The following is a 14,403-nucleotide window of genomic DNA, read 5'->3' as shown; positions in this document are numbered from 1 at the left end:
GGGGGCGGCGGGAGGCGGCGGACCGGATCCCAGACCCTAAAATAAAAACACCAACCGAATAATAATACACACTGCTTACCCCGGACGAGTACGCGAGACGAATGACGTTGACCCCCGGTCCATTCCCATGCTAACCCGTACAGGAGACTGGATTTTTCTTAATGGTAGGGTACTACTTTTGAAGTGAATAGGCCATTGAAATGTTTGCAGTTATTAGCTTTTATTTCTAAGACTAGCTTTCATGGGAGCACCGGAGTGGTTCTGACCGCACATGTTACATCTCCACTTTGTCTTTTCCTCATTTCTAATCATATTTGTTCAAAACTTCGTCCCTGCGAAATTAAAAAAAATAGTTACTCGTTGATTGAATCGGGCCAGTAATTTTTGAGTTATTTTAATACATACAAAAATATAAATGTTTCTTTATAATACTAGTGTAGGCTAGATTACTCTATACCAATCAACACCAAGAACCTAAAAGCTTAATTCCATATTAAAATGTGATAAAAGAATATCTTAAATGAGTATAAAATCAATGAAACTAGGTAAACAAATTAATTTAAAAAGTATTTAATGTGAAGTTGAAAATAAATGAAAAAAAAATCTGATCAGATATGTGATATGCTGCGAATGCTTGCGAAAAACCGGAAGCGCAAAATCTTGTGATGGTGTTGTAGTCACATTGTAGAATCCGCCATTACACAAAACGTCTTTTCTATAATTGTTAATACCCGATTTTCCGATATTCGTGATTTTACCGTAACAATGTCTAAGGGCTTGTTATAATCAGATTTGCGTTTAGTAATAAGATAGTAAATTTTAGAAAATAAAATGTAAATAAATGTATAGTAATCAATCAATCAATTAACTCAATAAACCCAAAAGAAGCTTTTATAGACTTTTTGAAATATGATCAGATTTTTTGTATAATGTCTTATTCGGAATTTGTGCAGTAACATGTTATGCAAATGCACTCGTCTGCAAGGGGCTAGTGCATTGTGCATCTGCATGCAGATCTCACATTCAGCAACCCGACTGGGTACCATGGATCATTTGATATCAGGTGAACTGGTTCATAATATCGTCGGGATGACGCTGTTTTTTCGCAATAAAAGCTAAATTTTTTCTATAATTTAACGTGACGAATTAGATCTGGCCACTTAAATACGCTATAATAGCTAGCGAAATGACCGCTACCTTACTTGACATTTTTAATCTTACGTTACAAAATAAGTGTTAAAATCAGCAGAGATAAGTAATAATTAAAAACAAACTAATTGTACTTATAGTCTAAATAGTTAGGTTTTGTCAATTCTCCATATTTTAGGATTCCTGTCCTATTTCGGGCCTGTCCAACCAAATTGTAAATTGGCTGATAACAATCCGTGTAAAATATATGATAGAAATATCGGATTTTGTGCCCTAATCTGACAGTGACGTCATTTTTAAGCTATCTGAGCCTCTATCAGCCAGTGTTGGGACAGGCCCTTAAAGTATTAATTTACTATCAATAGACATTTAATATCTCTTTGTAATTACTCTGGGTTATTTACGAGCTGTCGCCCTCAAACTTCGTTAGCGCAAATTTGGACCACCCGTTACGCCATTTTGACAGCGCGGAAAAAAGTAACCTATAATGTGCCTATCCTTGTCAGTTACCCTCCAGTGAAAGTCCCATCGAAATCGGCCCAGCCGTTTGGGAGTCTACCCGGAATAAACGAGCCTTGCAGACAGACAAAAAAAAATTAAACGTCATTTTCGTTATCAGCAACGCAGATATCATCTTCCCGAAATCTCGAATTTTTCTTTTGATATTACAGACACTCGAATTTTATTATATGTATAGAATATTATTATTATGTATAGATTAAGTTTGGCCCCGTCTCCCCCTTCTCTTATAACGTAAAATCGTAATTCTTCGTCTGGTGAGACGGCGAGTCAGAATGCGCCCCCAATGATATTTTCACCAGTGCTTGGCAGGTCTTTCTAAACCCACCAGCACAAGTACAGATTAAATTGCTATAACATAAACATTTTATGAAATGTAATGTATACAACCTCAGGTGTATCTCAGTAATCGTTTCGCACTAACGAGAGGGGTATAGTTTTCTTCGTCCGCACCAGCTTAAATATGGCGTCAGGCCGATATCGGCCTGTTACGCAGTGAATGTGTTAATATGGAATTCCTATGCCCAAAAGACCATGATATGACCACTTTTCCAATTTTCCAGTCAAATGAAAAAATCAAGAAAAATCTTATTAGACATAAGTCTTATTGGATTAGAATAAAAGGAACCTAAGTTCGCTTTCCACTTCAATGTATGGATTATTCATTCTGATAGTCAATAAAGAAAATGCCATAAAGAATTGTAGATATGCAGTCCAGTTACTATCCGGCTTGAGTCTTATTGGAATGGGTCGCAGTTTCCATTTAACCCGACCAGATACTAGTTAGATGCAGTAAATATACTATTATTTGTTAAAGATTGGATTAGCAACCCGCTTTAAGAAATATCTTAAAAATTACTACAGGTTTAGGAATAAATCATGAATAGACTTTTAATAAAAATAGATTTTACGTGATTGTGTGATGCACCAAAAATAACTCAAGTACTTAACCTATAGTCTTAACTACTAATATTATAAATGCGAAAGTTTGTATGGATGGATATATGTTTGTTAGAGTTTGTAGCCTAAACGGCTGAACGCATCTCGATGAAATTTAGCATACATGTAGACGATAATCTGCATGCAGAAAACATAGGCTACTTACTATTATTTTTTTTAATTCTACGCGGACGGAGTCGCAGGCAAAAGCTAGTTAATAAGTAAATGTCAGAAACTCTAATATCAATACGAATCGTTAAAGTACACCTCCGTTTATAATTTGACCCTTTAACCGCGTTTTCACCTTTCCACGCTTATAGATATACGGTGTACACTTTAACCCACCTTTTGAAGCATTCTCCTTTTGTCCGGCGAGGGCACAAAACCCGTTGCTGCTATGCAAAAGAAATAAAAGAAGAAAAAAAATTAATGTCTGTCTCCACAATAGGGTGAAATTGTGATAGGCGAGAGTAATCTTTTATGGCCAGTGACAAATCTTGTTCTTATATTTGTACGATTGTTTGCTTTTTATAAAAAGGGTCACTATTCCCGAACCGATAGAGATTTATGAATTGTAAATTTTAATCATACGTTAACATTTCGCTGCTCAATCTGAGTGTGAATGAACGGTTCGTGTGGTTAAGTGAACTGTAGCTAATGCAAATTGACACCATTGTCGTCACTAAGCTTCTCATAATCATATTCTATTCGGTATTAATTCGTTGAATAATTTATGTATATCATTTGTAGAGATCATAGATCTATGTTTAAAGAACAGGTACCAATAGAAGAGAAAGATGTAACCATCTGCAAGTTATCTTGTAAAAATTGTTTAACAAACTCAAAAATTCTCTCAAAAAACTCAAAAAAAATATTAAACGTGTCTTCTATACATATGATAAAATTGAAGTGTAAGTATGGATAACGAGAATCGCATTAACAAAATTTTTGTCTGTCTTTCTGTCTGTCCGCAAACTGGGTTTGTTCCAGGTAATCATCGAAACAGCTGGGCCGATTTTGACCAGACTTTCACTGAAGGGTAGCTGACATAGACGAGCTAGTATAGACTACTTTTTCGACAAAGTCGCAGGCAACAGTTATTAGGAAATAATTTGGTACATTTATTGTAGTTGTACATTCATAATTAGTTGTTCTGCCTTGCGTTTATTTTAAACTATCGATAATAAGCTAGGGACATCACTACCTATCTGGTTTGCAGCAAAAGAGAGTGATTTAGCGTTTTACTGCAGTAACCGCAGAGTTATCATGCCAAAAACTAAACAAACCAACGAGTAGCCAACAATACAAACTAGTTTGTTGCATTTTGTTGGCACTAAGATTTTTTATTTTTCAGAACTCATTGTTAGATAAATTATTTCAAATTGAACCTATTTTTCCGGTTGTAAGTAAATCGTTTAACTAGTTGGTGTATTTACTAACTTTTGCCCGCGACTTCGCCCGTGAAGTACTTAAAAAATCCTTAACACGCTTATTTGTTTTTTCAGACAATTATTCCAAATTTCATCCTGATCCGTTTAGCCTTTTTTAGTTAAAATAGAGAGCGTTTTAACTTCAAAGCGCGTTTTTTTCTTTTTTCATGTAATTAAAAAAAGTCTTTCACACGGTGAACTCGTTGAGTTTACTGCAATGGCGCAGAGTGGGGGGAGGCTCGGGAGGACGCACTTACCCCCCAAGGGCTTGCGCTCAACCTGGAAATGAAAATACACGCTTCGTTTCACATTTTTCAACACAAAACAGGCTATTAACTTTATTTTACACATTTCCTAGTTTGTAGTGGATAGTTTACGCTGCGTAAAATACTACTTTTTTACGTGGGGAAATGCCTACGCATGTTCCGACTCATTGGGACCTAGAGTCGGAATATGTCGTAAAATACTACTAGTAAGTCTATATGAATTTACAGTGTTTCTTGCGTTATAAATATTTAAACCGCGTAAGACTTGGAAACAAAGGAGCTTTTGATTTTTACCGCATCAGTGCCAAAGAGCGTCATCAACGTGAATGCAAAACATAAAGTCAAGGCCTCACATCTTTAGCAATGTCGCCGAAGCTTGTAGTTAAGTACACGTTCGATACACGATATCTTAACCAGTTACTAATTGTATACTGCTTTATCTTCCGTGTTCGGATAAAATATGTCACGAGAATATTGTAATAGTTACGCAGATTTGAAAACAATATATAACTTATTGCCACCATTATCTTTGGTTTCAGATTTTTTTTAAATACTCTCTGTGGTCTACAACTTCAATTCACATATCTGTTTATCTATCTATACTTCGATACTAGTAGTAATACTAATCTATACTGGTATAAAGCGTAAACTTACACAATACTTCGTGGCGTAGGATGTCATTAATCACAGCATATTTTTGAATAATTTTTTCATTAATAAAAAGCCCTACACTTACAACACGCTTTAGCCTATAAATTTTCACGTTATTTAACTTAGGGGTTAAGTAAATTGGAGAAAAACCGTCATGTGGGAAAGAGACCATAAACTATATGCTGCCAACACTAAAGAAGCAACGTTATTATGGTAATGTTGACATTTCGAATTGAGAATTCGAAAATTTTTAAATTTTAAAATTCGAAAAAAAAAATTCCTGCGGATAAAACTGCACGGGAACAGCCTATCAAATAAATTATTTTGCTGCTTTTTTAAACGCGACAAAAGAAGTAAATGAATGTCTTAGAATAACTACAATACTAAACACTTTTAGAGTCCTAGCAGCGTGAAAACTATAACATAAAACCTATAACACGTCCATGGTTCATTGAGTCGAGTCCACTCGATACATAGTGTCGAGTATCGCGTGGGTTCAGGTTACGCGGCATCTTTCTCCGCTACTTGTCTGCTATTTGTGGAATTCGTTGCATTTGCATTTACCGCGTCGGTTTTAACTAACGAGACATTTGTACAAAAACATTGTTATCCTTATTGTCTTAGAAAAAACTGAGATAACAAGCCTTTTTTGAGATTAAGTTCTAGTTTTAATACCAGACAGAACGCATTTTCTTCCAGACTCATATTAAAAAAGTGTTTTTCTTTAATTCAAGTAACACGCCTTTAAAATATCGATGTTAACGTTAAATATAGCGTAATTTTAGTACTAAATTTTATTACGGTCTGGTTTTTGTTCAAAAACCCCGAGCGCTGACGTTGATAAAATATTTATTTTTTAATTTATCATTGCATGCAAGTCAATGACATACAGGCCTTTGTCATGTAATGTGTCAGAGATTGAGCCTAAAACAAAAACTAAACATACACAGACATTTTTTTTATTTTCATTCTCGAGTAATTTGTAAATGAATCCTAACTTATAATTAAGAATTTTTGACGATTTCGTATTAGCATTTAACCCACAGATCTGCCAGACACGAGCAAAAAAAAAAACAAATTGTATTCTATTGAATATGCGACGGCGCGCTCCTCAGAGGTCGAGAACCTCGTCGACAATGGCTCGAGATGGTTTCACGATTTAATCGCAGTTTAAAATCCCATGTTGCCTATGTCATTAATTCAAAACAAAGGATATTTATAAGGTTAGAATCTTTTTCCCGTCTTAGTAAACTTATTTTACTTTCAGTCTAATAATCATTTATAGGCATTCCGGTTAATTTCACAGATTAAAAATGTAAATAACATTGCTTACTAAAATTTTTATTTTTGGTGTACTAATTAAAACAAAACATGCGAAAAAAAACTAAAAAATAATTGACATGAAAAGTTTTTGCGAGCTCGCATATGCGTCAAACAATCATAAATATAGTACTGCCCTTGAATTGTCAAAAAAGCAAATAGCAACGACCTCGACACAGTGAGGCCACTAGCGGCTTACTATTCAACCGGCAGGTTAGATTAGGGCAGTTTTATAATGCATAGTGCGCGTTTTATGAATACGTTATTAAAATATTATATGGAACTAGAATCGACCGGCCATGGCTCGATACGGTGACGTCATATCATCTGGGCCCCCGGTTTGAGGTCAGATAGAGTGAGCGTCGACGCCGACCCACAAATCTACAGACACAATAAATTCGGCAACGTTCGGCGCGAAACCGCTCGGGGTCAATGAACCGTTGATGTATTTAAAATACGCACTAAGTGCCTTATCGCGAATGTAGTACGGCGCGCGGCGGCGCGGGCGCGCTCCGCTACGTATGTTGCAAAAATGGATATTTATAGCTGTGTCCGTGACGGATGATTCTTGCTATTTCTAAGGTCCTTATGTGCGTCGATCGGTACGAATTCTTCGAATTCTATAAACCATGCGATACTGATTACCTAATTATCGCGTTAAAGAGTTTTAATTCGAAAATTGAAACTATTTGGATTGTCAATGGCCATAAAGATATTTATGATTAAAACTGTCAAAAATAATAGTGTTGTACTAGTTTACACTTTTTTACGATTTATTTCAAACGTTATTGACAATTAATATTTGGTTGTAAATTTCTTAGCATTAATTTTTTTCGTAAACGATGTTTTAAATTTTTAATCGCGGGCACCGGAAGCATGGCGAGAGTTCGTTTTACATCGTGTGCTTTATAGCTATCGATATCAGAAAATATGAGAAAGGAAATTTGTCTGTTGAGCCGCTTCACACGCCGCGGCGCACTGCACTCGGCCTCTTTGTGCAGCAAGATTATGGTCGGGACATAAAGCGATTTTAGACACGACTCGAGGCTCGTGTAAGATTCATATTCGCGGTGAAAGGGTCGCTTTGGAACCTTGTCCACACAAAGCGCGGCACCGCGGTAGCCGCTCCACCTATCTACCCACATATGCATCACGCGGCGGATACGGGCCGAGTTTCTTACGCATACATGCGAACTACGAAGGCCAGTTTTGTGTTTGTGTCGCGAATACATACGGCTTCAATAATCAGCAGGTGAAGCGAACTAAAGTAAGGGGTTATTGCGATTAACTCTTTTATCCCTTCGTTTCCATATCAAAGAGTAATGAACCTTGTTCTCTACTTATTGGACGATGTCGATTGGCAACCGTGTGATCATTTTAGAATCCCAGTTTTGCGATTTTTGAAATACTTTTTACCGAGTTACCTACTATTCTTTTTTTAATACTAACTACATGTTTTTTTTATATAATACAGATTATTCAGATTTGCAAACTTATTAGTCTCCAAAAGTCTAATACTCATTCATAGAGGTGTTCCAATTAGATAACAATAGATAAGAAAAACAATTGTTTGGCGGTGATATGTATATTTGAATTGATTAGAGTCTCGATGTATAATTTCAATAGATTTAATTACGGTGTAATGCTTTAATAAATTTCTCACATTTAAAAAGTTTAATTGTTGCAACAAAGAGTGGGACTGACAGTGAATCGATTACGAGTAACGAAGGTCAGCGAGCGGTGTGCGAGTGTGCGAGTGTGCGTGCGTATGCAGTTGCAAGCGGGCGAGCTCGGTGCGGCGTCGCCGGTGCTGCACGCCTGCACCGCCGGTTGCAACACCCTCCCCCCCTCGCGCTCGGCTTCTCGCTCGCCGCCGTCTTGCTAGCCTGTCTCACCTCGCGGCCGGCAGCCTTGCGCGACGCGCCGCGCTCTTTCACATTCAAAATTATTCGCAACCATTGCAAAAACTCTCTGTGCAATAAAATATATTATCATTCGCTGCGGCCGCAATAAGTCTTTGCACGGAGAGGATTTTTAAACTTATATACAAATTTAAGTGCCTTTGAAAGTTTGAATGCACTCCTCGTTGCATCGAGTCCCGCGCGCGTCGTTATGAGAACCCCGTACTGGCGGTCACGTTGACGTCGCGCGGTGCCGCCATATCTGTCTCGGCCACCAAGTAGCAAAATTAATAGGTAATTATTTTCGTGTACAGTGCCTAAGGTTCATTTTATTGTTCAGTGATTATGTGTTACAGTGTTTTCTGTCTGTAGTTTGGCTCTGTGCTCATTCCAATTGGATTCTTTTTGGAAATTAAGGTGCGCGCCGGCCGGTTCTTATCGGGTGCAATGCAGTTGCACTCTCAACTTATTGCAGTTTCGCATTCGGCAAAGTTTCATGCGCGGAATGTTACTAGTGTCTGTTTTACTGTACAGATGGATTGTAAAAGTGTTTTAAAAGTGAATTATTTTTAAAAAGTGGCATGTGTTATAGTTTGTTAAGAACTTCACAGTGTACTCTGTGTTATTTCGGTCATTGACCGCCGGATTTCGCATCTCTTATTTTGTTAGTGCCGCTTTTATTTCATACATTGGGAATAATTTCGATTTCCGTTTTTTTAGGGTCTAAATTTCTTTCACATCACTAGAAGAATGAAATAGCCCGCGCATTCGCTTTTTGAAATTTTACCTTCACCCGGATGGAATGAGGAGTGCACAGACCTATTGTTTCACAGTTTCATATGTTTGAACATCATTTGTTTTTTTGTTTTTCGGACGATTAGAGAGTTGTCATTTTCTTCCAAAATTACAAAAATTACAAAATAAGGTAATTATTATTTTATTTCCTTCGTTATGTAGTGCATAATAATTTTCGAGTTATCACTGCATAAAAAGCAACAATTGGCAGCGCTCTCACGCGTGGCTTTCGATATTGCAATGTATGACATCATCTTTAGGCGAGTATGGGAGGAGGATTTCAGAAATCACTAGTAAAAAAGTTTATTTAGAAGTTAAAAATGTGGTGTATAGAGCCACAATCAGTGCAGTGTGTGTAGCAATGTTTTATAACTGTCCAGAATGGCGGAGGGTAATGGAGAGATATCGGTTGAAGAGGTCCCCGGGAAGGACTCCGACGTTGGCCGTACACCAGACTACCGCAAACTCATAGAATATGGCTTGGACCCAAAGGTAAGGCAGTTAACAAATATTATAAGGCATGCAGCCAATCTTGTTTACTAACCAAGTTCATATTGAATATAATTTGTTAAAACATCTTGCTTTCGGTCACTCATCGCTGAAAACTTATACTTACTTTTATCTCTAATATTTTATTATCTGTTGTGCAAATATTTCTTTTATATACTTTATCACTTTACTTACCTTTTTATGAGTTAATTTATTTTTATAAGTTTAAAACCTGATATTTTAGCATGTTTAGTCCGGGCTACTTGATAATAGTATAGAAGTGGTAAAGTCTGGTATTGAAGACAATGGGACATTATTCAGTATCAGGACATAATTGGGGCCAATTGCTGTTAACCTTAGAATTATCAGTGTTTCATGAAAGTTTTACTGTCTTATTGGAATCTAAATAGTAATAATGGGGACTTTTCTCAATTCATATAAGATTCTTGTTGGTTTTTTAATTCTTGGAAATAGTTTTTTTTAATTTTATTAAATTAGATGACAACACAATAAGATTTAATTTTATCACAACACATGGTTTTTAATCATATGTCCTTTTGTAACAATGTTGCCATATAAAATTATTGCAAAAAATGTACTGCAGTATTGTTGATTTATTTAAGATAAGTTAATCATTTTGTCATATGATACTGATTGTATATATTTGTTTAATTGCATTTTCTCAACATTCTGATTATGCATTGGCCTCTGATCTCTTATCTATATACCTTTATTGGACACTGGCCACTAAATGTAATCTCTGTTGCCATAAACAATATTGTTTATACCTCTTATGTACTAGTTATTTAATATTCTACCCAAGTAATATTGTATCTAGTAATATTCATATGGTTAATTAGTATGAAGTTTTCCTTATACATTTTAAACATGTACTTTATATACTTAATTATTAATATATCTATATACTACTTAAAAACAACAAAAGCAGTCTGATTTTTTATTGTCTTTTCTAAATGAATGATGTTTACTTTAACGAAATGGCAACATTATTCAATATCTGTGCTAAATGTGTCAAATTGATTTTTAATTTGTTGCCATATGCAAATATTCAGAAAAATAGTTAAGGTTTATTTACGAAAGTTTTTTTAAGGCGATGCCGGTTTTTTTAGTTTTTTTATTGTTTTTGCTATTGATACACCAGACTAACAAGAACTAGACAAGTTACTAGGTGTTTAATTCGTAAGTTTTTTCCGAATGTTGTCGCGTGTGTTAGGAGGTGGTTTGTTTATTTAAAAGTGATTTGAATTTGCAGGTGGCCGGCAAGCTAGACGACATTTATAAGACTGGAAAGCTAGCGCACATCGAGTTGGACGAGCGTGCGCTGGACGCCTTAAAAGAATTTCCATCCGACGGTGCTTTAAGTGTTCTTGGACAATTTTTAGATTCAAATCTTGAACATGTATCGAATAAGAGTGCTTATTTATGTGGGGTTATGAAGACTTATAGGTGAGTTATTAATTTTTTTATGCTTTAAATGTGTTTTTTAAAATGTTGGATGTCTTTCAAACGGTCCACTAGGACAGTTAAATTTTTAACTTATCTTGTAATATGAACCAAAAAGATATCGCGTTTTATGTAACTGACGCCATCTGGCGATTCGCGGCAGAGTTTGCAACTCGTTTGCGATGTATCGCGTCGTGCGAAATATTCTCTATATTGATTCAAGGTTTACTTTATTTTCCGATTGAAGTGCATAAAGTGTGCACAGAATATATTAATCAAGTATATGTGTGCATTTTTTTTATTGTACGATTGGCGTAAACTCTGAAATTAAATCGATTAGGAGGAAAATCTATACAATTAATAAAATTGTATGTTTGTAAAATTGTAGACTTGGGAAAGATGTATTTGCTTTACTGATAACTAAAATCGACTTTTTTTGTCTGTCTGTCCGCAAGCCGCGTTTATTTCGGGTAATCTCCGAATGGACCGATTTCGACGGGACTTCCACTGAAGGGTAGCCGGGCATATTATAGGCTATATGTTATAGGCTTATCTAAATATTGCTTAGACGAAGTAGGGGGCAACATCGAGTTTTAAATAAGTGTGAAGTCCAATAAAATAGTTCTTTGTAGTCCAAATAATTCGTTGTCACGCGTTAAGTGCGATAAAGTTAGTAAATATTTTTTATTATTATAGTTCTCACGACCTTCTTAAGATTAAAATTCACATGAAACAGCAACAAAGAGATAAAAAATCAACAACTTATAAAAAAGTTGATATTTCGATTTATTCGAAAAGCGCGCGCTTTTATAATTGCGTCGTAAGTATAGTCACGTTAATTGGCGGTATTCAATAATAAAACCAATCCTATGAACTTTAATGCATTGAAATGAGTTCAATAAATGTTTTTATTAGAAAAAAATATCGATATTTTTGTAAATAGAGGCTAACATTAAACATTTAAAGGCGCGGTACAAGGTTTTTTTTATCTATTTCGATAATTTCAATAATAATAAATTTGAAATAGTTCCTGTTAATTAATACGTTATACGGTTTCTTGTAATATAATTGCATGGTGTTCCAGACAGAAAAGCAGGGCGGGCGTGCAGGGCGCGCCTGCGCTGACGGCCGCTGTCCCGGTCAAGGGCCCCGACGAGGAGAAGATCAAACAGATCCTCGCCAGGACTGGCTACTCTTTAGATGTGACCACAGGTGAGTGAAGAGTTGCATCTCCATCAATTTTACCAACATAAACGAAGTGAAATTAAAAAATATAGCCTATGTTACGTAGCTTTTAATGACGAAAGATTTTTTGAAATCAGTTCAGTAGTTTTTGAGTTATATTTCCTCTGCATAACCGATTAGTATATAGTATACATAGAACAGTTTGTATGGATGAATGTTTGTTACTACGTATCTAAAGAAGGGTTGGGAATCAATAGATCGTTGATATTTGGCATATAATAATTTTACTGAACACATAGGTTCTAATAATTTTCATTTTTATTCTAGTCTTACGTAATTTACACCTTAAAGTGACTTAAATATTTGTCTCGTATACAATTATACTCGTAAGTATATTGTTTAATTGTATTATTTTAGAGTTTGTAAATATGTTCCAGGTCAACGTAAGTACGGCGGGCCGCCGCCCGGCTGGGAGGGGGGCACGCCCGGCGCCGGCTGCGAGGTGTTCTGCGGCAAGATCCCCAAGGACATGTACGAGGACGAGCTGATCCCCTTGTTTGAGAGGTGCGGCACCATCTGGGACCTGCGCCTCATGATGGACCCCATGACGGGCACCAACCGCGGCTACGCCTTCGTCACCTTCACCACGAGGGAGGCCACGCAGCGCGCAGTGCAAGAGGTTGGCATACTGTACTCTGCATATATCGTACTGTACTCTACACTACACTTGATGTCGCAGTTGTTTTGTCATTCCCTTGCGCTAAGTTACTTGTTACTGCTTACTTGTTGGTTAAGTTACACACTGAATTTCAACAAGTTGGGTAATGATAACTTCGCGCAAGAGAAGTCTGGGTGTTGTGAATGTCTGGAGAGTGGTAAACATTGTTCATGTGCCATTAGCTCCTCTTGCTCATTGTGGCTAATTTCATTTTATATCGAAAATCACAAATGTAAGAATCTGTTCTATTGTCTGATAAGTGCACATTTGGCAAAGTCCGATATTCCGAAAGATTACCACCCTCTTGGATACATTATTGATTTTGTTGCGAAAATTTATTACTCCATTAAGATTGATGTCATCTACTTTCATTATAAAACTACGATTTTATGTGTCTAAAAGTCAAAGTCAGTAATTTCTTTGAGATTTTCAACTTTTCAATTTTTTGTTTAGAATTGAATATGAATATTGAGTAGATGTTATAAATCTTGCTAAAAACGATGTCCTAAGCACATCTATGAGTACGCAATGTTCACGACATTCGCAAACATAATTGGTTCCACCAAATTGTATATCTAAACTATGAAATGACTTTATTTCACTGTATAATTGGTGCATTATAAATCTGAAAACGAAATTCTAATTCAACGTCTACTTTCCAGGTGACTCGCCGAATGTTTAAGTATAAATCCCTTGAACGATAAATGATTCACTGCACAATATAGTTGGCCAATGGTTTGGCCACTTCATTTGTATATTTGCCCAACGATTGGATGAAATCATCACCCAATAAATGAAGATATTAAAAATAATAATATAGTGTAATGATTTGATCCAATGAAGTAGCCAAACACGGGCGTCGCTTGCAAAGCGACCGCGGTACGAGACGACCGCCGGTGGTTTTGCAAGTCCCACAACTTGCCTGTCGAATCTCGTATTCACAGTCACACTTGGGAGAGTTAGTCTTAAGCTTATTTCATTTATAAAGCATGACATTAATATCCCACCGACGGCGGCCATTTGCATCGTCCATCCGCCATCTTTATTCATGTTTATCATTAGTACTTTGAATCGCTGTTAGTTAGCGCCGTGTGCGGACAGTTGTGCATGCCTTAGTGCCTTAGTGACTAGTTAGCGCAGCGCGCTCGCCCACTCGATGCACTCGGCCGCCGTTTTTATATAATCACTCAAATTGTCTAAATGTGCAAACATAACACCTTACAACTGATCTAGCCTCGCTTGTCCTGAGATATCATCCCGTTCTCTACTATTGCACCTCGTTCAATTTTGAGTTGCTTTAATTTTTTTTTGTTACCATCACACTTGTACTCGCTTTTTTTTATTTTCACTTCATCAAACGGTCCACTTACAGGGTTAACTTTCAATTGGCTTCAAAACGTTCTCCGGCTGAGAATTTAATATATCTCAGGCTCTCCTCTTTGCTCCGTACAACACTTTTGGCTTATCATCCAAAGTACAGTTAACTCATCACAATTGGCTCTAACCGTTCATCAGTCACGAGGTCGCGCGGATCATCCCGAGTGGCGCTCTGCCGCTCTGCCGCTCTGCCGCTCTGT

At 36.6% G+C, this 14,403-nt stretch overlaps 1 protein-coding gene across 3 annotated transcripts in view; it reads left to right on the top strand.

Annotated features, from left to right (window-relative positions):
• LOC106106282 (heterogeneous nuclear ribonucleoprotein R-like) overlaps positions 1-14,397 on the top strand; it is a 15,393-nt gene extending 996 nt beyond the window's left edge. The window contains exons 1-6 of one of the 3 annotated variants that reach the window (XM_013286835.1): positions 8,156-8,469; positions 8,896-9,100; positions 9,351-9,462; positions 10,733-10,926; positions 12,008-12,135; positions 12,546-14,397. In XM_013286835.1, coding sequence (XP_013142289.1) covers positions 9,352-9,462; positions 10,733-10,926; positions 12,008-12,135; positions 12,546-13,225 — 1,113 coding nt within the window. In that variant the 5' untranslated portion in view covers positions 8,156-8,469; positions 8,896-9,100; position 9,351 and the 3' untranslated portion in view covers positions 13,226-14,397. Of the gene's footprint in view, positions 1-8,155; positions 8,470-8,895; positions 9,101-9,350; positions 9,463-10,732; positions 10,927-12,007; positions 12,136-12,545 lie in introns of those variants that run through there. The other 2 variants (XM_013286836.1, XM_013286834.1) reach the window with 2 other exon arrangements.
• The last annotated feature ends 6 nt before the right edge of the window (positions 14,398-14,403 follow it).

Source organism: Papilio polytes, unplaced genomic scaffold (genome assembly GCF_000836215.1).
Source record: "Papilio polytes unplaced genomic scaffold, Ppol_1.0 DF822289.1, whole genome shotgun sequence".
NCBI lineage: Eukaryota > Metazoa > Arthropoda > Insecta > Lepidoptera > Papilionidae > Papilio > Papilio polytes.
This window is presented reverse-complemented; position numbering and strand designations above follow the sequence as displayed.